The sequence below is a fragment of the Humulus lupulus genome, chromosome 9, assembly GCF_963169125.1.
Source record: "Humulus lupulus chromosome 9, drHumLupu1.1, whole genome shotgun sequence".
Lineage (NCBI taxonomy): Eukaryota > Viridiplantae > Streptophyta > Magnoliopsida > Rosales > Cannabaceae > Humulus > Humulus lupulus.
This window is the reverse complement of record NC_084801.1, coordinates 180,779,961-180,806,145: the sequence shown is the minus strand read 5'-3', so window position 1 is coordinate 180,806,145 and position 26,185 is coordinate 180,779,961. Positions and strand designations below refer to the sequence as shown.

Below are 26,185 nucleotides of genomic sequence, written 5' to 3'. Positions count from 1 at the left end.
GTGCATTTTTTCTTGGGGTCGAAGTCTTGTAGATTCGGCATGGGAGAGTTTGCCCTGGTGACGGGGTTGGATTTCAGTGCCTTCCCGTCACCAGAAGAGTTGGAAGGGCGTAATCTCAGCGATCGGTTGATAAAGGAGTATTTCAACGATGCTGAGAAAGTAAAGCTGTCACAGGTGGACCATGCTTTCAAGACTTGTACGGTTGTGGAAGATGTGTACAAGCTTGGTCTATGTCTGTTTGTTGAGGGGGTTCTGAATGCCATTGAGGGAAAACTGCACATTTGGCGAGATATTCTAAAAATTGTTGAGAATGTAGAGTACTTCTTCAGCTATCCATGGGGGAAGTACTCTTATAGGAGGCTATTGCATTCTTGTAAGAAGGACATGGTGAAGCAAAAGGCCAACTATGATGCCAAGAAGGATGCCAAGGTGCAGCAAGAGTCCAAATACAGTATGTATGGTTATGCCCCCGCCTTACAGTACTGGGCATATGAGGCTATCCAACAGCTTGCGGTGGAGCTTGTTGTGAGCTCGGGAAACATGTTCCCGAGGATGCTTAGCTGGTCGCATCGGAAGAACAAGGATTTCACCAAGTCCGTCATCGCACCGATATTATTGAAGAAGAATGTAAGTTATGTTGTTTTTTTTTTATCTATATGCTTATCTTTTATCATTATTTGAGTTAACCAAATGTTTTATGTTGTTTGCAGTTAATTGTTCTTCCGATGTTGAAGCCTCGGCCAGCAGAAAAAGACTATTACTTGTCTTTGACTGAGGGAGATCTTCCCCTTTATCCTGGGCTTGGCCAGGATCCCTCGGAAACTGATGAGGAGGAGGATGCGACTTTTGAGAAAATGGCAGAGAAAGTTTCTCAGGCTGCCGAGGCAGCCAAGATATTTGTTGATGCTGCCCCGGGGGAGGAGGTTGCAGGTCCCACCCCTCCTATTCCCCCAGCCTCAGCCCCAGCCTCAACCTGTGCCCCAACATCAGCCCCAGCCTCAGCCCCAGCATCAACCTGTGCCCCAACATCAGCCCCAGCCTCAGTGTCAGCCCCAACACCAACCCCACCACCAGCCTCAGCCTCAGCCCCTGAGCTGGCCGACTTGATTGAGTGGTTGGACAGAGTCGAGGGTCGACAGGAGACCCTCTTGAAGAACCAGTCAGTGATCTTGGACGTACTCAGTCAGATCCTGACATTTGTTAAGGAGAAACCGAGGGGGTCCAATGAAGATTCAGAGTCAGAGTCATTGGATCTTCCGCTAGACTATGTTGATGATCCAACGACGCCCCCTACCATCATTGTGACACCAGATGCTGAGACTCCGGGAGTCGTTATTGTCAACCCTGAGGATGTTGCTGGGGTTCAGTTTCGGAGGGCTAGACGCCAAAGACGCAAGCCAGATTGGTTTGAGGACTATACGGATCCCACGAGGAAAAGACCTCGCACTGCTGCAGCTGCACCAGCAGACGAGGCTACACAAGAGGCTACACATGTGCTGGACCCTCTCAAGAAGCCAGATCCCAAACAGTATAGGACAATGTGCAAGTGGCTTCTTGGAGACATGCCCAACAAGACCCCGCGGGATGTAAAGACTGGGAGTCACGGTCCAGCATGGTTTCTGACGTTGAAGACACCCCAGTCGTGGCTCAATGATGGGGTAAGCAATTTATACCTAATTATGGACTGTTTTCAATTTTACATGTTTTATTTTTACTGACTCGATGTGAGCTCGATAGGAGTTCGATAGTAGTTCGACATGGATGTTAAAATAGGGGTTGTTCTTTACTATTTCAGAGTGGCTCGATGTGAGCTCGATGGAGCTCGATAGGTAGTTCGATAGGGATGTTAAAATAGATTGTTTTTTTACTGTTTTAGAGTGGCTCGATGTGAGCTCGATATTAGTTCGATAGGGATGTTAAAAGCTCGATGTGAGTTCGATATGAGTTCGATAGTGAAAATTCCCTTAACAAAAGTGGCTCGATGTGAGCTCGATGGAGCTCGATAGGGAGTTCGATAGGGATGTTAAAATAGGTTGTCTTTACTATTTCATGATGGCTCGATGTGAGCTCGATAGGTAGTTCGATAGGGATGTTAAAGTAGGTTATTTTTACTGTTTCATACTGGCTCGATGTGAGCTCGATAGGAGTTCGATAGTAGTTCGACATGGATGTTAAAATAGGGGTTGTTCTTTACTGTTTCAGAGTGGCTCGTTGTGAGCTCGATGGAGCTCGATAGGTAGTTCGATAGGGATGTTAAAATAGATTGTTTTTTTTTACTGTTTTAGAGTGGCTCGATGTGAGCTCGATATTAGTTCGATAGGGATGTTAAAAGCTCGATGTGAGTTCGATATGAGTTCGATAGTGAAAATTCCCTTAACAAAGTGGCTCGATGTGAGCTCGATGGAGCTCGATAGGGAGTTCGATAGGGATGTTAAAATAGGTTGCCTTTACTATTTCATGATGGCTCGATAGGTAGTTCGATAGGGATGTTAAAGTAGGTTATTTTTACTGTTTCAGACTGGCTCGATGTGAGCTCGATAGTAGTTCGATGGTAGTTCGATAGGGATGTTAAAGTAGTTTGTTTTTTTTACTGTTTCATACTGGCTCGATGTGAGCTCGATATGAGCTCAATGTGAGCTCGATGGAGCTCGACATCAGCATTTTATGATGGTTTTTGCTAATTTTTTTATCGTACTCTCTTTTGCAGCATATTGATGCGGCAGAACACATGCTTCGTATGCGTCGCAAGTATTTTCCCAATATATATCGACAGAATGGAGTTGTGATGAACAGTTATTTCTCACAAGTGATACCTGCCCGATATGATCAGTTCAAGAAAACAGCCGACAAAACAAAGTATTATTGGGATGCTGACATTATGTCCATGTTGACCGGCATCGAGCAGCAGTTTCTGGCATCTTGGGGAGGAGTTGAGGATGTATATTGGTGCCAGAACTATGGACAACAACATTGGTTTGCCATTGAGGCTTCCATTTCTAGTTGGACTCTGACTGTTTACGATTCAGACAACTCGGTGATTAGTGACGCAAAGCTTGAGGATATTATGAGTCCATGGTGCTTTATGCTACCTTCTCTGTTAATGCAGAGTAAACTGTTTACTGATAGCTTGATGTTGAAGATTCCATCAGCAGGAAATAGGCCGCATCAGTTCACATTGCGTCGCAAACAGAAACACGAGCTCCCTCAGTCAAAGAGAAGGTAACAAACATCATCTTCATACTAATTTTGTTTCTAACTAAATTTATAGTAATGTGCACTTAATATATATATATATATTTTTTTACAGTGGGGATTGTGGTGTGTATGCTATCAAGTATATTGAGCATCTAATGGTCGGTCTTCCATTGGAAGCTATCTGCGATGAAAATATGGAGATGTTCAGGAACAAGTGGACCACAGACTTGTGGTATCAAAATTTGTTACCTTGATGATTGTATATATACAGGGTCTTTACATGTACAGTTTGTTGTTCACATTTTTTTATAATTTTCATGGGCTGTTATCGAGCTAATATCAAGCTATATCGAACTGTTATTGAATTATCAAAATTTGTTACCTTCATAAAAAGAGTTTATTAATACAACAAGTTCAAATGGGAAAAAAGAGTTTAAAGCCTAGCTTTGCCATAAACATAACTTTTCAGAAAAATCAAATAAAAAGAGTTTATTAATACAACAAGTTCAAATGGGAAAAAAAAGTTTAAAGCCTAGCTTTGCATGTAGCCCTGTTGTGGCCAAGACCACCACACATGCTACACTTGCGATGACTGGGAATGATTTCTCCATTCGATGGAGTGCGGTTTGTCTTCCTTCTTCCCACCTTATTCTTCTTCGGTCGACCAACTGGTTGTTTTTCAACGGGAACCCCAACTTGCATTTTCTCTATGTTCTCGGGAACTTCCCAATCATCCTCATTCCCAGTTGGGTAAATTGTTTCTTTGTAAGACTCCCTCCACATCTCAGTAGTGTAATATGGTGAACACAGTGAGTAAATGTTGACATTGCGCAACATGGCCGCAGCCACACCATGAACACAAGGGTAACCCATTATTTGAAACTGACCACAAGAGCATGATTTGGTCATCAAATTCACCTCACCATCACCTTCTGGGTCTACCACATGAAATTCAAACTGTCCAAGAGGATGGACTTTCAAGTACCTTGCATCATCCGCAATGCCTGAGACATCTTTCTCATATGTTGTTGCTAATTTCGATGTGCACTTCTCTACCTCCTCACGACGCGCGGCAAACCATGACTGAATTGTGAAACGAATGAATTCCACAAAAGTAGTGACTGGGAAGGTTCTTGCGTCTCTGGTTTTGTTGTTGAAACTTTCAGCGTAGTTGCTTGTCATTACATTGTATCGATTCCCAGGAAAGTATACACGAGTCCACTTATCGAAGCCAATAATTTAAAATTTTAAAAATAACTAAAATTTTATATTTTTCCTTAACTTTCTTATTAGAGAACTTTACACAAATATAGGAAAAAATATATTACTTTCTATATTTATGGGCATAAAACTTATGCCACAAAATATGATAATTCTAGCAAAAAAAAAAAAAAAAGTTTAAAATATGGGAATCCCACAAAATACTATGAACAAAATACCTTGAACAAAAATACACACACTCTCTCTCTTACTTTCCTCTTTCTCTCCATCTCTCATGTATCTTTCACTCACTCTCTCAATTATTTCTCACAACAATGCCAACCAACCATTCCTCTCACAATAATGAGAGCTCTCTTACACCGGCAAATGGACGACGTACCTTCAGTAACCGTCAACGCTGGCATCTCCGATTTGTCTTCTTCTTTGTTTTTGTGTTCTTCTCCTTCTTCTTTACGTTCTTCTGCATCTTCTTTGTTGTTTCAGATTTTTTCTTTTTCTTTTCAGATCTAGTTTTTTTTTCCAAATTTACCAAAGTAACCAATTACTGTCACGATTTTGTTTTGTTTTTAGATATGAGTTTTTTGTGAACCCAGCTGTATCCCGTTACCTTATTTAATCTCATTCTTCATGGTTGTTTTTAAATTTGATTTTGTTTTTCAAATCTAATTTCTTTATAAAACTATTTGAGTAACCAGTTACTATCACGATTTTGTTTTGTTTTCAGATCTGAGTTTTTTGTGGACCTAGCTGTAACCAGTGACCTTATTTAATCTCATTCTTCATGGTTGTTTTTAAATCTGATTTTGTTTTTCAGATCTGGTTTTCTTTATAAAACTACCCAAGTAATCAATTACCTTCTTCAATCTTCTTCTTCTTGGTTATTTTCATATCTGATTTTGCTTTTCAGATGTAGTTTTTTTTTTTTAAGATTTGGCTAAGTAACCAGTTACCAATTAATTGTTATTTTGATAGGGGTAATTACCACATTCTTCTTCTACTTCTCAGATTAATTTGTTTTTTCTAGGTTTGGTTTAGTAACTAGTTATCAATCAGTTATTTTAATAAGGGTAACCAGTTACCTTCTTCTTATTTACTGGTTATATTCTGATATGTTTTTTTATTCAAATTTGCTAGTAACCAGTTACAATTCACTCGAGTATTTGCCATGTCAGTTAAAATCGATAGTGGTAACCAGTTACCACGCCACATTTCTAAAAATTCAAAATTATTTTTATAGTGGTAATCAGTTATTATTTAAAATAAAATAAAATGTCATATATACATGTTCAACAATAATCCAAAATATACATATGTATAATGAACATAATCCAAATATCATCATCATCACTGCAATGCAATCAGTGAAAGTCAATCTCATCACTTCATATTTGGATATATATGTATATATATAATATCAATATAATAACAATAATAATATATCCATATATATATATAGAAATGTGTATTGATTTATAATATTATATATACATATAAAAATAATCATAACAACAATATATGTATATATATGATGGAAGAAATTATATAGTTTTATGTGTACGATTAATTGTATATATATATTATTAACTTAAATATAATTAAAAAAATATAGTAAATTAAAAAAAATCAATATTGAAGTTTTACATTAAGTATATGACATATTTTAATAAAATTACAAAAATATGGGAACAAATCCCATAAAAATGTAAACAAATAAATTATGCCATACAAAACTTAAGGGAAAAAAAAGCCATATTTATCAAAATTTTACAAAAAATAACATATTTCATGTAATTTACTCTCCTTATTATATCTCAAAATAATTATAAAAAAAAAAGGTATAAAAATATTGAATATATTTATTAAAAAAAATTTGAGTATAAAAGTCGAACATAAATATTGAGTATATTTAACAACAAATAAAAAAAATTAGATATATAAGTACAAACTTTTAAAATCATTGATTATTTTAAGAGCGATTTACTACATGATTATCATATAATGCAAAGCTAACAATGCATACACCACAGAGTCCACTCGTTGACTCAGTACTCAGATTCGGCTCAGCGACCACTAGAGAGGATTGACTCGGGCACAGAAGATGTCGACGCGTGAGAGAAAAACGTCACAGGCGACGGATACGACATCGCAAAATCATCGATCCCTTCTTTATGCCACAAAGTTATCCCCGCCGGTGTGAGCCCCATCTTCGACAAGTCTGGCAACGGCACATCTCTCTCTAAAAACGACACCGCTTGCCTCATACTCGGTCTCTTCCCCGGTTCCGAATGTGAACACAACAACGCAAGTTTCAATACCAACTCTACTTCCTCCTCTGGTACGAATCCAGCTTCGGTAGAATCTGATTCTATTAGATTCAAATCCATGGCCTCGATGAGCTTTCCTCTGCACCAACACGAGAAAACCCAGTCGACCAAAACCAGCTCCTCACCCGTTTCCGTTCCTATCCCTTCAATGGGTCGTCGTCCGCATGCCACTTCGAGCAGGAAAGCTCCGAATGCGAAGACGTCCTTGCTTGTTGTGGCCTTTCCGGTACGGGTATGCTCCGGGGCGAGGTACCCGAGTGTTCCAACGACGTGGGTTGTTTTAGGATCGGTTCCATGGTCATACAATCTAGCTAAACCGAAGTCTCCTAAACGGCCGTTTAACTCTCCGTCAAGCAGCACGTTGCTGGCTTTCACGTCACGGTGGATGACGACTTGTTCCCATTGATGGTGGAGGTAGCATAGACCCGAGGCAACTCCCTTTATGACCCGAAATCTTTGGTGCCAATTTAGTGTCGTTTGTGGTTTGTTGTATAGGTACTTGTCTAGGCTGCCATTGGGCATGTAATCGTAGACTAAAAGAAGCTCACCCTTCCGGCGACAATAGCCCAAAAGGGGTACAACATTCCGGTGTCGGAGACGGCCGAGACTAGCGATTTCAGCCACGAATTCTTTCATACCCTGTCTTGATTCGTGAGACACTCTCTTCACAGCGATCTCTGTTTTGGAGGGTAATACTCCTTTATAGACTCTACCAAATCCTCCGCTACCCAATAATTCTTTGTCCTTGAAACCCTTTGTGGCCATATACAAGTCTTTGTATTTATACCTATGGGTTCCATACTCGGACTCCCAATCTTCAATTAACTCTGCAAATTTTCTCTTTCTTCTGATGTAATGAACAAAACTAAAGATCACTAGAGCCACCAAGCTCGAACAAATCATCGGTAACCCAATTGTCAAAAGCTTGGATTTTGGTTTGGGTCCGACTCGAGGCAGCTTCGGGAGTTTGGATAGGTCGAGCTCTTGAGCTTTACCATTCATCTTAAAGCTCCAACCCAGAACATAGTGATTACTAATAACAGTGCCTGTTGAGGAAGAAAAACCTATATACATGGTGTCCCTTATGAACGGTGAAAGATCTTTGGTCAAAGACAAAAGCGGTTTTTGGGGTTTACCAACTTCGGCCGGAGCTAAAGTGACGTTCATCTGCTTCTTAACACCATCATATTCGACCCATACTTTCATCGATTTACCACTTATAAGAGATAAGTTCGTAAACCCACCTTTTTTTTCGTCGAAATACTTCGCCGGTTGAGATGACACCGAGGTTAAATCATTAATGTCAATCCCCACGTGATTGGCGTCGATGTCATTGAACTCGGTACTTTGAATCGTATCAAGCTCGACGCCGACGACTCTATTGGTAGCGTTGCCATTGTTGGACTTGTTAAAAAGGCCAAGGAACTGGCTCGGAAGAGCTCCGGGAAGACCTCTCGTCGGAGTGATGACGAAAACGATGCCGTGGCCGCTCAGAGTCGCGTAAGTCTTTCTGACGCCGAAGACGAATGTGGTGGAGAAGGAAGAGGCGGTGCCGTTTGGGGTGGCCTTGAAGGTGATTGGAGTGGGGAAGAAAGCATGACCCGCTTTCTGTGTTGTGTCGTTTGTGATCCTCAACAGACCATTTGAGGTTATTTCAGCTATGCCGTCGAGTTCCAGGTCGCCTGACTTGAATCCATTATAGACGAAACTCAGATGACTTGAGTCTACTGTTATGGTTATTGATAGTAAGAGAAGCAATATCGGAAGCTTAGAAAACATGGCTTAGACTAGCTAGTCTGTATTGACTTGCGATTCGACTTTTGTTACTTGTTATGGTGGAAGAGACGAAATTTCTAAAATAGAATAGTCTTGGTAGTTAGTGACGAAATATCTACTGTTTGTTTACTTTAGATTTATTTGGAAAAAAGTTTGTGAGTCGAATGGTTTGGTTTATTTTTCAAATATAATTTTCAGTAGTTACACATGTAGCTTTGATTATTACGAAAATATAAAATAATTTAGTGGAATTTAATACAAAGTAGAATTATCTATATAGTTTCTTTTTCTATATACTAAATATTAATAAGACGTGAAACCTTAATATTTAGTACAATTTATTATTACATTAAAAAAAATCAACAGATTTTTTATTGCATTATTATTTATTAATGGGATTTGTATAGATAATTGCACTTTATATTAATTTGCAATTGATTGCGACTAACATTGTCCAATCCCAATCGCTTTTCCAATTTTCTTTTTATTATTATTAGTCAAACACGTGAGAATGGTTTGTATCTTAAAATTTAATAGAGGTCACAAAAGGTCTAGATTTTTTTTTAACAAATGGGTCGTGTGATGTCACGCACCCACATATTCTTATTGGAAAATATATAAAACAAAAACTCAAATATACATTGTCCTAAGATTATATTAAGAGGAACGATATCTTCACCAAAATATTGCAATTTTGGTTAATATTTACATGCACATATTATTACTCTTATTTTAATAGCTTTTACATTTTTTTAAATATAAGTTTTATTATCTTGTGCGGATATCAACGATACTTTAACACTATGGATTCTTGCTGAAGGCCAACACCAACCCAATGACATTACTCCATATATATGTCGTGACTACCTCCAATCCAGCTGCATATATTACCTCATTTAGCCGTGTGCCAACAGTGCCACGAGAGATATGTGCACAGGGACGGAGGCAGTCAAGCTTTGGGTAGGCTTAAGCCCTCACTGAAAATATTAAAAAAAACAACATATACATATACATATTGATATTTATTCATTCTTGTCTTTTTTCGTTTATATATTTATTAAAAGAAAACATATGTATATAGCTTTTATAAAACATAAGGCATTACTTAAATTTGTTAAACCCATTTATTTCAAACCAAACTCAGCCTAATAAATTAACAGAGGATAATTATATATTTAATACACAAGCAATTGTACGGTTCTATTTGTTTCCTATTAGGCTATTAGATTTGTTTTTCTTTTATAGGAAGTCTCTTCAAATTCTTTAGGAACTTCATTCTCAGGCCAAAATTTTTACAGTCAAAGAAAATAAACTTTGAGAGCAAGCTATCATCTCAAAAAAAAAAAAAAAAACCTTTGAACTGGAGAGCAAGCCCATACGTCCTTGGTTGGTGAGGCAAGTGTGAGCCAAAATTCAAAAGGGTCTTAGAAAATAGCACAACTAATTGCAAAAGTGAGTAACTTCTTCTTTCTTTCCTTTATTTTTTTTAATATAATAAATGGTTTAAATAACACAACAAAGTAGTTACTTTTGTTTTTCAATTTCTGATAGTGATTGATTTTTTTCTTCTATTTGCATTTGTTTAGAAATTAGATGTCGTATAAAGATATATTATATATATATATATCTTTTTCTTTTCTTGAGTGAACCCATAGAAATAGTACAAGGGGCCACAAACCATTAAACTGGATAAAAAAAATTCTTACAACAATACTACAAATAAAAAATTGAAAAAGAGGCATGAAAACAACCACGAGCAACATTAAATGTAATTAATAAACTTCAAAGAGAAACAGTGGCCTTATAGTCATTGAAGATATATATATATATATATTTATATATATACCTTGATTGAATTGATTATATAATTTTTGAATTTATAAAAGAAAAGCAAATTTACAATTACTTTAAATCTAATCTTTATTGAGGTATGTTGTGTGTTTTATAGTTATTTGTTTGCTTCCTTGTTTAGATTCTAATTATGTAATATTCTTATATTTCATAATTATAATCATATTCACAAGTCTTATTATTAATCTTTCATATATTTAACTACAATAGGTTCGAAGAGGAATTTTAAAAGTATAGAAAATTCCTCAACTTCTATAGGAAAGAATGATAAAATTACAAAATCAAGTTATGCGGATGTCAACATAAATCTTGAAGATCTTGAAAGTGACCCAGGATTGAGAACACCAATTATGGACCATCCTTTAAAATTTCGTGATCAAGTTCGGCAAGCATATATGCAAAAAGGTCCTTGTCAACCTCACCTCAAGCCATTTCCATCGACAAAAGTTGGACCTCAATCAAGAGCATTCAACAGTGCTTGGTATGAGGAATTTCAAAATTGGCTTGAATATATATAGTGTATCAAAAGATGGTGCATTTTGTCTGTATTTTTATCTGTTTAAATCAAATTGCGGAGGACAATCATGTGGTGATTCATTTGTTGGTCAAGGGATTCAAAAATTTTAAAAATGGAAAAGCAAGACTTTATACTCATGTTGGAGGTCGATCTAGTGTTCACAATCAAGCTAGGAAAATGTGCGAAGCGTTAATGAACGAAAAACAACATATTCAAACATTTTTTGAAAACACAATCAAAGCAAGCTCGTAGTGAGTATCGAAGTCGTTTGGAAGCAGTAGTTGATTGCATTCGTTTGTTATTGCGACAAGGGCTTGCTTTTTGTGGTGATGATGAATCTGAAGACTCGAGTAATCAAGGTAACTGTAATGCCCCAAATTTCCTTATAAGGGTTAGGACCTTGATTAGGAGGCCGGGAGGGCCATAATTGCTTTATTATGCTATTGAATGATAATATGCATGTTTAGGTGTATTAAATAAGCATGTGAACCCATTTGTGATTAATTGGGTGATTTTCATATTTTGGCTATTTCGGGCATTTTTGGCATATATGTGAAATGGGCGTGGTGCTTTGTTATTATCTGGTTATGCCAGGGTTACCTAGCACAAGACGATCCTAGGAGGTAAGCTAGTGGGAAAGTCACAACGGGATTTAAGCTTGACTTGGAGTAAGTCAAGGGGTATTTAGAGCATTACCGGGTTATTGGGTAATGGGAATTAATATTTGGTGATAAATTGGGAGTTAGTAAGATCAGGGGGAAATTCTGGAAGTTTTGACTATAATGTCCCTGGGGGTGTTTTCGAGACCCCGAGCATTAGGTTTTATTGGAAGTTACTTAAACTTGAAGTAACCTTTTAAGAAATAAAAAGAACGTTCTATACGTTCTCTCTCCCTAAAGTTTCCTTTTCGTCTCCCGATCGCATTTTCGAGGATAACTTGAGTTCTAAGACTCGGAATCAAGCAAGGATCGAGGCATAGCAATCCTAAGGAGAATTAGAAGCTTATTAGCTGGAGGATTTAGTTGGAAACAACTCAATCAGAGGTAATTCAAGCTTTAAGTTCTAAGTTTTTAAATTTTTTAAGCTTGAATTGGATTTTGTGTTTTGATGTGTTTTTGGGTGATTTGAGACTTGGGTTTTATGGGTTTTGGATCATGGGGATGTTTGGGAACTTTGATTTTTGAGTTTGGAGATGTTTGGATATGTTTATGAAAGGATTTTAGATGAAGAAATGGAGGATTTTTGGTTGGGTTCGAGGTTGAGCTGCAACTCAGTTCTTGGGCGCTGCGGCTCAAGCTTGAAGAAGCTGCTGGAATGGTGCTGATGGGCTATTTGAGCTGCGGCTCTATGGGGTAGAGCTGAGGCTCTAATTGCTGTCAGAGAGGATTTTTGGGCCTGACTTGAGTGGGGCTGCGGCTCTAATGGTTGGGGCTGCGGCTCAAAAGAGGAAAAGTGACCAAAATGGGTTTTTAGTCATGGGAACTCAAACCTTAGGCCTCAGGATCATTCCTACTACCCAGATTAGTGAGGATTGATGTCTTGGAGGCTAAGTTTTAGTTCAAGGGTTGGTTTTAGAACTTGAACTCATTGGATCACCATTTGTGGTTGTGACTAGGTTAACACTAGAGGCTTGGAATCGGGATCATGCTTATGGCTCATTTGTTGGTAACCTGTGCTTGGACCAAAGGTAAGAAAATTGCACCCCATATGTGACATGCATGGCTATGATTGATGCATGTTGGATGTTGAATGTGAACATTGATAGCATAATGAATGCTTGGCAATCTTGCCCATTTGCATATGATTATTATTGATGCATGCTGGATGATTAAGTGTGATGCATGTGATGCACGAGAAACATGTGATTAGGGCATGCCATGAATGATGAAAATGAGATTGGTCAGAGCTTGAGTCTCTGTGTTTGTGCATGATTATAATTATGCTAGCAACTGTTTAGTAAGCATGCTGAATGCCCTATTCTTGGATAATTGGCATATGATACACATTGATGGCATTGCTTACCTGTGCATGGTACTGGCTAATTAGTCAGATTTGGCGAAGGTGCTAGAATCAACTGTGAAGCTGTGACTCACTAGTCAGGTTCGGCAGTGGTACTAGGCACTGGTCACATAGGGCTGACTCACTAGTCAGAATTGGCAAAGGTGTTAGTATCAACTGTGAAGCCGTGACTCACTAGTCAGGTTCGGCAGTGGTACTGGGCACTGGTCACATTGTGCTAACTCACTAGTCATGACAACCCTAGTGAGTAGTGCAAGCTTTGTCGATTGGACCTAATCGACCCTCTGCATTGAATGACTCAAAGAGCATTAATGCAGGACCGACCTCAAGTTCGATGAATATAAACAAGCATTTATCTAGCCAAGGGCTAGTCATGTAGAGCCATTGCAGGAAATGGGCACTAGGCCCCTAGTGACTTGGTTGTCAGTCACTCAGTATGGTTTACCAGAACCTCAAGTGATATTCACTCGTCTGATCAGGGCTATGAGCTCTGTATGATCATTTTGATCATCATATGCATGGCTTGGGCACTGAGGCCCCTAGTGACTTGCTTGTTGGTCACTCAGCATGGTTTATCGAAACCTCTAGTGTTACGACACTCATCTGATTAGGATTGACTTGATAGTCCTCCAATCAGAAGGCCAGGACTTCTTGTCCTGGATACCCCAGCATCTGTTTGAATTCATTTGCATGCTGAAAAGAGCTATGAGTGCTAGGCATGCCAGATATGATTTGATATCATGATATGACTGTTTATGAGCATATGAGTTTTCTTGCTGGGCTTCGGCTTACGGATGCTTTGTGGTGCAGGTAAAGGAAAAAAAGAAAGCTGGACCATCCTTGAGTTGGAGAGCTTAGGTGATGATGTGTACATATGCAGCTGCTCGACCAATACTTGGGCGAGGTTTGAAAGTGGAACTAGGGCTGAACCCTGTTTTGCCGCTTAGAACGGCCTGTTGTAAACACTTTCTTGTAATAAACTTTGAAATTATATTTTTGGGATCCCAATGTATACAGTAAACGTTCTAGTGAAACGTTATATCTTAACCAAAGTTTTTAAATCCCTAAACCGCTAATCACGCTTAGTTACACGTTTATGGCCAAACGACTCGATTAGCGAGTTTAGCACTGTTTGCAATGTGCACTGTAGCGGTCCCTGGAGTTGGGGCGTTACAGTAACTTTCTTGAGAATTTAAAATTTCTTGTTGATCATAATGAAGACATCAAAGCAGTTACATTGACAAATGCTCCTGAGAATTTAAAATTAACATCACCTGATATTTAGAAAGATATTGTGAGGGCTGCAGCTTTTGAAACACTTGATATCATTATTAAAGAAATTGGAGATGCGTTGTTTTCTATTTTAGTTGATGAATCTTGTGATATTTCAACTAAGGAGCAAATGGATGTTGTGTTGCGATATGTAGATAAAGATGGGCGTGTGATTGAACGATTTGTGGGAATTGATCATGTGGCCAATACCACAGCTGTGTCACTTAAAGGTGCTATTGATAAATTATTTTCTAGATATGGATTAAGCATATCTAAATTGCAGGGACAAGGTTATGATGGGGCAAGAAATATGCAAGGAGAGTTCAGTGGTCTTAAAACTCTTATTTTGAATGAGAATCCATCAGCTTTTTATGTTAATTGTTTTGCTCACCAACTTCAACTTGCTCTTGTAGCTGTCACGAAGAAACATATTCTAGTTGCTTATCTTTTTAGTGTGGTAACTATGGTGATAAATGTTGTTGGATGTTCTTCTAAGCGTTGTGATATTCTTAGAGAAAAGCAAGATGCTATTATTTCTGAAGCACTCAAGTGTGGTGAAATTTCAAGTGGAAGAGGGCTAAATCAAGAAACCAATCTTAAACGTCCCGGTGATACTCGTTGGGGTTCACATTATGCTACATTGGTAAGCTTGATTAACTTATTCTCCCCTATAACTAATGTTCTTCAAATAATAGTAGACGATGGCCGAGCAAACTCTGAACAAAGGTTTGAAGCAAGTAATTTATTATCTTTGATGTTAACATTTGATTTTATATTCAGTCTACATTTAATGAAAGCATTGTTGGGAATAACAAATGAATTGTCAAAAGCACTACAGAGAAAAGATCAAGATATTGCAAATGCCATGAAATTAGTGGAAATTTGCAAGAAAAGATTACAAGCAATGAGAGACAATGAATGGGATTCCTTTCTTAATCAAGTCTCAACCTTTTGTGCTAAATATAATGTGGATGTTCCTTATATGGATGATACATTTGTTGCCTAAGGTCGATCACAACGCAAAACTCAAGAAATGACAAATTTACATCACTATCGTGTGGAATTCTTTTTTGTTGTTATTGATATCCAACTTCAAGAGCTAAATGAACGTTTCAATGAGGTAAACACCGAACTACTTCTTTGTTTAGCTTCTTTGTGCACTGGTGATTCATTTGTAGCTTTTGACAAAAAAAAAATTGGTCCGATTTGCTGAGTATTATCCCAAATATTTTTCTACTTTTGAGCTTATGATACTCGATGATCAACTTGAAACTTACATTATTGATGTACATTCTACTGAGAAGTTCTTGGGTTTGAAAAGTATTGGAGATCTTGCTCAAAAAATGGTCGAGACAAAGAAAAATATTGTCTATCCACTGGTGTATCGACTTATTACATTGGCATTGATTCTACTTGTTGTTACTGCTACGGTGGAAAGAGTATTTTTTTTCTATGAATATTTTGAAAAATAGATTGCGTAATCGAATGGGAGATCAATGGATGAATGATTGTTTACTTGTGTACATTGAAAAAGACATCTTCAATAGCCTTGACAATGAAGTTATCATGCAACGATTTCAAAACATGAAAACCCGTCGAGGCAGATTGTAATTTTTATTTTATTTTCTATGACACTGTCCTATTTTATTTTGTTGAACATGAAAATATATAAGGACAATTTATTAGTTATTTTTGTTAGTTTCAAATTAATATTTGTCCAAGCTCTCACTAAGCATAATTTCTGGCTTCGTCACTGGATGTGCACTGTACACACAGCAAAAACCCACTTTTTTTTTTAAATATATATCATATAAATTTTTAAAAGATAAATATATTTATATCCTATATATATATTAACACTAGATACAAGCAACGTGCAATATGCACGTTTGTTTAGTTTTATTTATAAAATTTATTAATTATTTTTATTAAATTTATATTAATATCATATAAATTTCAAATAAATATCCTATTTTAACTAAATAATTTATTTATTTTTGTTTAAGTTTATGTTTGTTCTAGTTTTTGAATTTACGAGTGACAAAAAGAAAATATATATTATATGTTTAATGTAATATTAAATATTATACGTGAATTTTAAATTTAAGTTTCTTGCTAGTTTTTTTAAAAAAAAATAATTTGTTGCTAATTGAAAGTAGATTACATTATATGTTTAATATGATATTATTCTAATAAGTGAGTTTAAGTTTAATTAAATTTTATTAAAGCTATAAAACATATGATTTTGTTATTTTTAAATAATTATCATTGTAAAATATCTCAAAAATATCATATTTTAATTTGTTTAATTATTTATTATTTTTAAATAATTATTATTGTAAAATATCTCAAAAATATCATATTTTATTTTTTTTAATTATTTATTTTATTTTATTTAAATTTAAGTGTTTACAAACTACCGTTAAATATAAGAATATTCTGTTAAATATAAGAATATTCTATTGAAGTTAACATTAAAAAAATAAAAACTCGTTAAAACCAAGAATTTCCGTTATCTACACACTTATTATATAGAAAGATATGAGTATTATTTGAGTTTATATTTTATGTTGGGTTTTTTAAATTATAAATACACATGTAATTTAATTTTCTAAATAAAATTTTAAATATTTCATAATTAATTTTTTATATAATTTATTTTAATTTGTGTATGAAAATTCTTACTCTACACTATAAGAAAGTAAAATTAACATTGAAATTAATTAAAGATACAAAAGATAATTAAAATATTACAAACTTACATTCTAATATTAAAATCAAGCAAACCAAACATAAAAATATAAACAACAATATATATATGTATATATATATATATAGAACACAAGACAAACTAAGACATACTTATAATAATTTAAAAATTATTCCCGGTTCCGTCAAGATAGTCATAATATTGACTATAATCTTGTGAAGGATTATGAGATCATTGATGTTCATCTTCAGCCCCGACTCTTTGTTCTTCTTCATATTGAGATCCTTGGAACTGAGATGCTCGATATTGAGATCCCTGATATTGAGATTATTCTCATTGTTCTCCATGTTCGGATGTTTGTGCTCTTGATCTGTAAATTTTTCTCTTTTCGCGTTGAATAAATTAGCGAAACTCTGGATCAGATATAGAATTCAAATCCATAAATAAAATTTTATTCTCTTCTCTCATTCTAGCCACATCAACCTTTTGTCTCAGAAGGTCATTTATTTCAAAGTTACCCTTTTCTATAACGTTAACAAGCTTTTGACTTTGATCCATTAATTTCTTAAATTGTTCATCACTTTTTTGTTTTCCTTTTGTTTTTTTCACACCGATATGTCTTTCAGATAAATTAATAGGAACTTCCTCATCATTCATATTAATATTGCAAGGGTGTGTTATGTTTTAGAGTTAATTGAATGTATTTTATTTTAGTAGTGTAATATTTAAATAGGAAAATGTAATGTGTTATTATAATTTGTTAAGTTTTAATATTTATGAAATAAGTTTCATGTAATTTATAATAACATTTTTTACTTAATTGATTAATTAAAAAAATAAATGATAAAATAATATAATAATAAAAAGAATATTCTATTTTATATTAAAAAATAATAATATAATAATGAATATATTTTTTTGTGTAATTTTTGGTGTTGTGGTTGGAATGGAAAAAAAATATGGTGCTAAGGTTCCTGAGTTTTGGTGTTGGTACAACACCATATATAGTGTTATGGATTGGAGAATGCCCTAATAAAGCTTTCCAAGATGAACTCGGGAAAAAAATTTATTTTTCCTTTGTACCATAACCATTTAAGTATGTAATTTACATTTCATAATTTGATGAAGATTCATTTTCAATGTTAAAATTGTATTGATTCTACTTGAAATGTTGTATACTTTTTAGGTTTTTGAATTTAGTAGCCCATGGTATTGTGGTGGAGAAATTAAGCTGGAAAAGAAACAAACCCTATATAGGGTGTAGTTGGCTAGGCTTCCAAAACAATTTTTTTTTTACTTTTAGAGTTAGAAGCTCTTTTGAGTTATGTTTGGATTTCTACACAAAAGAGATTTTTGTTTTAAAAAGCCATTCTCCAATAAGCTACAAAAGATAGTTTCCCCAAAAAGAGCTTTTACAAAGTCAAAAGCTAAACTCTACACCAACCACACCTATAATACTCTACTAACAATTAAGCACTTGGGATTTTAGGGCTCTAAGAGCAACTCCAATGGTGACTACCCCATTAGTTGCTTAACATATCTAAATCATCCCAAAATATTTAATTTTTTTATTTTCTCTCTCATTCACATCACTTTTAGCAAAAAAAATTCATAAAAATGCTTCAATGCTAAGCCACCCCAAAAGTTGTCAATTATGATCCCACACATTATTATTTAATATATTATTTTGTAATTATAAATATTGTCACACTAAATTTTTTAAATCCATATATTAATATAAATAAATATTACATGAAATTTAAATTAGACGAAATTTAAAGGAGCTTATAAAATGACATAATTAATCAATCTAACATAATTAAAAAAAATGCTAATTAAAATGATTTCCAAATTTTGACCATATGTGCTCTACCAAGTCCGCCTGAAGATTACGATGAATGTTTCTATCACGAATTTCAGCATTTCTTTGAAGCAATGTCGGGAAGTTTGAAATAGGACCATGCAATACTTCAACCATTAGGGTGTCGGCGGGGCCGTCATCATAATTAAAATCAAACAAACTCTCATATGCATCTCTTTCATCCTCGACAATAATGTTGTGCAATATGATGCATGCATACATAATATCTTTGAGAACATCTCTTTGCCAAAAACGCGTACAATAGCAAAACGAGATTGAAGTACTCCGAATGTTCGCTCAACATCTTTGCGTACCGCTTCTTGGCATCGGGCAAATAATTTTCTTTTCTCTCCTTGAGGCAGTAGGATAGTTTTAACAAATGTACCCCACTTTGGATAGATACCATTTGCTAGATAGTACCCCTTGTTGTATTGTGTGCCATTTATCGTAAACTCAACTCTCAAAGCTTGCCCTTGTTAGATATCAGTGAATATTGGGGATTGATTTAACACGTTGAGATCATTATTGGATCCTGGAACACCAAAAAATGCATGTCATATCCAAAGATCTTGTGATGCAACTGCTTCGAGTATGATTGTTGGTCTGCCGTGATCACCTCACGTGAATTGACCTTTCCATGCAACTGGGCAATTTTTCCATTCCCAGTGCATACAATCAATGCTTCCCAACATGCCTGGAAAACCACGCACCTCCCCCATTTAAAGTAAGCGACGAATGTCCCCAACATTAGGCCGTCTTAAATATTCGGTCCCAAAAATATCATTCACTCCTCGAACGAAATTGACTAGACATTCAATAGCGGTAGTTTCACCAATTCAAACATACTCATCAACATAATCGGCAGACGCTCCATATGCCAACATTCGCATAGCAGCGGTGCACTTCTGTAATGGCGAAAGCCCCCTTCTACCGACTGCATCAAACCTCATATGGAAATACTCCAAATGATTTTCTAGAGCTTGCACTATGTGTAGGAATACATGTCTATGCATTCTAAATCTTCTTCAAAATTGATATTCTGTATACACTGGTTCATCAGAAAAGTAGTCATCGAACAAACGTTGGTGTCCTTCAACATGACCCCTATCAATGTGGGCTCTCTTTCTTCCTTGTCTTGATGAGCTACCCCCATCCATGAGCGCTTTGAAATATTGATCATCATGATCGTCAGTACACTCTGCAATTATGATATCCTCTAGACTCATATTGTCGTATGGATTCAAAGAATTTGGCGAATCCATTGTCGAACTTAGAGTATATGATATTTGGGAATGAAAGATGAATGAGCGAGTAAAATGAAGGATTGAATGGAGAGTTGAGTAAAAGGAAGATTAAAATTTGGTATTTATAGACATGGTGACATATATATGTAGCCGTTAAAATATAACCGTTAAAATATAGCCGTTAAAATGTAGCCGTTAAATTAAAATATAACCGTTAAAATAAAGGATAATTTATTTAAATAAAATAAAATACATAATAATGTGGTTGATAAAAATACATAGCAACTACAACTTCAGGATATTATTCTTAATATAAGTACACATGTTTTCATGATCTTTCTTTTGTTCAAGAGTCATATATGACGTGTCCATGATGAGATAATCCATGTATTTTTGTCATCCTATTATCTTCTGCCTCTTTCTCCTTTATCACCACCAATTTCTCCAATGCAGATGCTTTTCGTTCACTAATCTCTATAAATCTAGTATGTGTGTCTTTTTTTTCCTTCCCTTTTCTCTTTGCTGCCTTTTGGCCAGTAGGGCGCACTTCACGTATTTCATCATCACTGATGTCTGCTTTGGAAGAAGAAGTAAATGCCCCTGATTTTGACACCTTTGTTCTCTTACAACCTTTTGGTTGGTACATTGTATTTCATTTCAGCTCATCCTTTAGCAATCTCCAATAGTCCACAAGCAGAAAATTTGAGTTGCTATTTTCATATTTGTACAATTGATGTGCATTCTCAAGAATTTGCTCATCAGACCAACCACTGTGATGTGCTTGTTGTACTCATTTATAACACCCATTGAAACACGCCACCTTTTGATTCATCTTGTTCCAATGATCTTTGCATTGCCTTCTAGTTCTTACTTGCTCGCCTTTCTGGTTGGTGTTGTAGTATTCTGCGATCTGAGCCCAGAAATGTGTAGAAGTTTGGTCATTCCCCACAATGGCATCTTTAGATGTATTAAGCCATCAACTTATCAGAAGTATAGTGGCTTCCTTGCTCCATTTGACTTTACATTTATGTCTTGATTCATCTTCATTGAGTAGAACTACATTTTCCAACCCTTCAACGCCATATTCAGGTTGGGTTTCAGAGACAGATGTCGATGATGTTTCACGATTCAAATCAATACTAGACTTTTCCATACTTGGCCTGTAATTTCTTGAAACCATTTCGAGTTGGTGTAGGGAAGGCATATGGTAGTGAATTTGTTGGTGTGAAGAATGGAGCTTGTTGGGGTGTCTCAAAAGAGCCAAAATTTCGGTAAGGGTAAGAGGACATGGGATAATTTTGAGAATTTGGAAAACTTTGGTTAAATTGAGAATATTGAAAAATTGGATTTTGAGGATTAGTAGAGGGAGTATTTTGAAAATTTTGATTGAAATGAGAATATTGAAAATTGGATTTTGGGGATTGGTATGTGGAGAAAATGATGAATTTTGAAAAACTTGAGAATATTGAAAATTTAGATTTTGAGAGTTGGTATTTGGAGAATTTTGGGAATCCATTGGTAAGAAAAGAAATTTTGTAATATTGATAATTTGGAAGAAGATGATATGCAATGGTGTGAAAATTGAATGAAATAAATGAGTATTTATAGAAAAGATAATAATAAAAAAATTATGTCACAAACGGTTATAAAAAAAGGATAACAAAATTCACATATTATATATGTAAAATGTTACATATTTATATATATATATATATATATACATACAATAAAAAAAAAGGGAGAAATCCCTGTTGCCTAACAAAAGTAAACGATGCCTTAATTTTGTTCAAACAACCAAGGATTTCAATGCTTGAACATCTTGTCTGTCAGAGTCTTGGTCAACAAACTCTCATCTAAGCAATAGCGTTGTAGTTGCTCTAATGGTAGTTTAAATTGTGTTGCAGAGTACTATGATGGATACTTAATATTGGGGTTTAATGTTTATTGATATATCTAATGTATCTTTTACTAGAACAAGTATATAAAATTGTTTCCAAAATAATAGAATAAGTATATATATATATTTATATATGATTTAAGTATATATGCTGCTTGAGTATTCACAAGAAAAGATCTAGACAAATTCTATATTCATTTGAATAGAATTTTTGAATTGAGATGCATGATTTGGACTTTAGTTCCAAATCTTCGGTGAAAATTATTTGTTGTTCAACATGAGGGGTTTGTTGATTGTTGAAATGGTGCACGTGGTTTGGTCCCATCATACCTGCAATTTGACTCTCAGGAGTGTAGTTTTCTACCTTCAAAGGCTGTAGGATTCACCTATAATACAAATTGATGGGATACAATATTTGTCTTCCTAAGTATTTTATGGTGAAGAATTGGTGGCTCTTGTTATAGGTAATTACTTAGGGTCCCTGAAAAGAAATTTTTTTACTCAGATTCACCATGTCACGATCTAAGAGACGAACACTTCACCTTTGAGGTTTCCTTTTCCATCTCAACGAAAGTGGCAAGCTAGGAAAGAGATCGACTGTCTCTCATGATTGGGAACTTCTAGTACTAGGTTGGCAGCACTCTCAATGGATACTCTTCTTTATCTTTCAAAATACCTCACAAAAATCCTACTTTATCTATTTTACCTCAAGCTTTTACTTTACACCATTCATCAGCTTATCTATTTTTTTTTCTCTATATCCTTTAAATATTATATTTTTAATATATTTTATTTATTTTAAATATTTTCTTTAACTCTTAATAATTAATATCATTATATATTTTTTAATATTTATAATATTTTTCTATATTTTCTCAAACTATTACTATTGTAATATTATTATAATATAAATTATTTATATATTACATAAAGTATATGTAATTGGTAATCAAATCAAATTAAAAAATAATAATATTTTAAAAATTATTTTTTAATGTGCCCTATTTATATAGAGAAGTATATAATATATTTGTATATATAATATATATTTATATATATATATCCAAATATATGGAGAGAGAAAAAGAAAGAAAGAGAGTGAGTGAATAATAAATACGTTATTTATATATATGGTGAAATAAATAAATAAATATTAAAATATTTTTGAAGGAGCTTAAAGTTTAGCTATATGTGGAGATGTACTATTTGTGAGGTGATATATTAATGTATTATAGCTCATCCAATGGAGATGCATTTTAAGAGTTTTGAGCTATATTTTAGCTAAGTAACTATTATAGTTCTTCCATTGGGAGTGCTCTGAGAGACATATGATGGGATCTTGGTCCTCACGAGCAAGACCCCCTATTACGAGCAAGTCAAATAAACAGATAGTATCCCGAGGTTTCAATTAATGATCTTGGTGAAGGCTACAATCCATTCCATTACTCGTACCATCCTTGACGTTTGCACAACAATCGTCTGTACTTTCCCAGCTGCCATTAACCTGATCACCATGCCTACAACAACAGTCACTACACTACTACAAAAACACATTTTTAGGATACTCACCTAAATGCGAGTCCTAAAAAAGCCTCCTGGACTTTTTAGGACTCGCGTTGCAAGTACTTAAAGAATTTGTTTTAGGATTCGCAGAGCGAGTCCTAAAAACTATGTGTGTCCTAAATGTTTGAGTTTTTTTTTAAAAAAAAACACCTCCTGGAGTCCTAAAAGAGTGCTTTTAGGACTCGTATTGCGAGTCCTAAAAACTTATGTGTATACTAAAAGTTTAAATTTAAAAAAAATTTCAAATTCCCTTCAATTTTCCTTAAAAACTGTTTTTAGGACTCGCAATGATTGTCCTAAAAACATATGTGGGTCCTAAAAAACCTTAAAAGAAAATTTAAGTGTACTATTAGTGGTGACTTTTAATGGCTCACTTTGGGTGTCCTAAAAACTTTTAAGTAAAAAATGATAAATAAATAAATAAATTAAAGCTTTATTTTAATAACTAAATTAAAAAAAACAGATTTCTTTTATTTTTATTTTTTAAAAATAGAAAAGAAAATTTTATTTTATTTATTTGGGGTTATACCCGAATATTGTATTTAAAAAAAAAATCTGACCTAATAAACTAAAGTCTTAACCCTAAAAGTTTCAGCCTCCCTCCCAACCCTCTTCTCCCCTGCCGACCATGCATCTCCTTGTCTCCCTCCCAAACCTCTACTCCCCTGCCGACCCATGCATCTCCTTGTCTCTCTCAGCCTTTCCAAGACCAAGCACATGGCCGCACATGGACGTCGTCGACGAGATCCGTGGCTTGCTCAAGCAGATGAGGCGGTGGCTCGTGGTGGGGCTCGCTGCAACGGTGGCTCACAGAGGGGCTCGCTGCAACGCCGTCGACGAGATCCTTGGCTTGCTCAAGCAGATGAGGCGGTGGATCGCGGTGGGGCTCGCTACAACAGTGGCTCGCGGAGGGGCTCGCTGCAACGCTGGCTCACAGAGGCGGTGGCTCGCAGGCGGGTCTTCATTTTCAGGTGGTGGCTCACAGGCGGGTCTTCATTTTCAGGTGGTGGCTGGCAGGTTGTGTTTGTTTGGATTTTCAGGTGTTGTATTTGTTTTGATCTTTATGTCAATGGAATGGAAAAGTTTTGTTTGGATCTTTATGTCAATGGAAAAGTTTCAGATATGTTATTCAGGTTGATTGTATATAATCATATAATATTATTGGTGTAGATTAATGTTTGCATAGACTTGTAGTTATCTCAACAATGTTTGCTTTGATTTTGTTTTTGTGTATCTTTAATATATTCATTCAACTAATCATAGTAATATTTCTAATATTTTCTATAATTTATTTATTTTAAATATATAAGTATATATTTATTATTCATTCAACAATAATGAGATTTAAAAAAAAAATTGGGCATTTTACCCAAATATTGATTTATAAAATAAAATTATAATTAATTAAAAGGTATTCAAAGAAATTTTTTAGGACACATGCTGCGAGTCCTAAAAAGCCTTTTCTTGCATTGCAAGTTGTAGAAACTCAAGGGTGCATAAGCAAGAATTAGAGACTGGTAGTAATCAAGAACAGAGAAAATGGTATAAACCAATATTGAGAGAAGAAGCTTGTTAAGCAAAAGCTTAATCTTCTCTATGATGCTAACCCTTTATTTATAGACAAAATGTTTGTACAGAAAACAGAATTAGACTAACTGAATGTAACAACTAACTAACTAATTATTACAAAACAGCTAACTAATAAAACAATTAACTAATTTTGTCTTGTTGGTTAACATCCCCCCTTAAACGAAAAGGGGTTGAAGCCATTTTCAGTTTGGACTTCAGATACAAAAACCTCTCTGTGGAAAAAGCTTTGGTAAGGGCATCAGCCACTTGATCATAAGTTGGAACATAACGCACAGACAACTCCTTTGCCAATATTTGATCCCTTACAAAATGCAAGTCAATCTTGATGTGTTTGGACCGAGAATGAAAAACTGGATTTGCAACTTTGGTTGTCAACCCAAAGAATTGGAGGTTGTGAGAGTGAACATTGAAGCTCGGACAGAACAGAGACCAGCCATTTTAATTCTGCTACTGCATTAGCAAGCGTTCTAAACTCACTTTCAGTACTAGATCTGGCCACCACCTGCTGTTTCTTTGCTGACCACGAGATTAAATTTCCACCGAGATAGATGGCATAGCCACCAGTCGACCTTCTTTCATCAACACAGGAAGCCCAGTCAGCATCAGAGTACCCTTGCAGAAGAATAGATGAGGCAGGAGAGATATGAATACCATCAGAGATAGTGCCTTTGAGATATCTCAACAATCGTTTACATGCTTCCCAATGAATTGTTGTTGGAGCCTGAATAAATTGACTCAGCTTGTTGATAATGAAGGCCACATCAGGCCTGGTAAGAGAGAGATATTGTAAGGCTCCCAAAGTACTCCTATACAGAGTTTTATCCTCAAATGGTTCACCATCATTCAAGGACAATTTTGTTGCCGAGCTAGTGGGATTAGGAGAACTTTTTGCACCTTCCATATGCAATTTAACAAGAACATCTGTAATGTACTTTGTTTGTGAAAGGTACATTCCAGTTTCATCCCTGAATATTTTTACTCCTAGAAAGTAATGAACATTACCAAGGTCCTTTAGACAGAAAGAATTGTTTAAGTCTGAGATAAGTTGACTAATTAGAGCAGAATTTGGACCTGTAACTAGAATATCGTCCACATAGACTAGAAGTATGATGAGCTTATCTCCCAAGCCATAAAAAAACAAGGAT

General features: G+C 35.3%; 2 protein-coding genes across 2 annotated transcripts; one reads left to right on the top strand and one right to left on the bottom strand.

Moving 5' to 3' along the window:
- Positions 1 to 6,293: 6,293 nt before the first annotated feature.
- On the bottom strand, positions 6,294 to 8,555 carry LOC133801383 (L-type lectin-domain containing receptor kinase IV.1-like). The gene has a single exon (XM_062239571.1). It carries the CDS (start codon positions 8,517 to 8,519, stop codon positions 6,477 to 6,479), a length of 2,043 nt encoding a protein of 680 aa, XP_062095555.1. The 5' UTR covers positions 8,520 to 8,555; the 3' UTR covers positions 6,294 to 6,476.
- Positions 8,556 to 10,996: 2,441 nt separating this feature from the next.
- LOC133800390 (uncharacterized) lies at positions 10,997 to 15,181 on the top strand. The gene is made up of 3 exons (XM_062238347.1): positions 10,997 to 11,029; positions 11,126 to 11,243; positions 14,211 to 15,181. The coding sequence occupies exons 1-3, from the start codon at positions 10,997 to 10,999 to the stop codon at positions 15,179 to 15,181; spliced, it is 1,122 nt and encodes a 373-aa protein (XP_062094331.1).
- The last annotated feature ends 11,004 nt before the right edge of the window (positions 15,182 to 26,185 follow it).

Excerpts from the sequence above, each read along its gene's own strand:
- LOC133801383 (XM_062239571.1), bottom strand. The coding sequence starts at position 8,519 with ATGTTTTCTAAGCTTCCGATATTGCTTCTCTTACTATCAATAACCATA.
- LOC133800390 (XM_062238347.1), top strand. The coding sequence starts at position 10,997 with ATGGAAAAGCAAGACTTTATACTCATGTTGGAG. Across the intron at positions 11,030-11,125 it reads ACTTTATACTCATGTTGGAG|CAAGCTCGTAGTGAGTATCG; the intron begins GTCGATCTAGTG and ends ACACAATCAAAG. Across the intron at positions 11,244-14,210 it reads TGAAGACTCGAGTAATCAAG|CTTTTGAAACACTTGATATC; the intron begins GTAACTGTAATG and ends TGAGGGCTGCAG.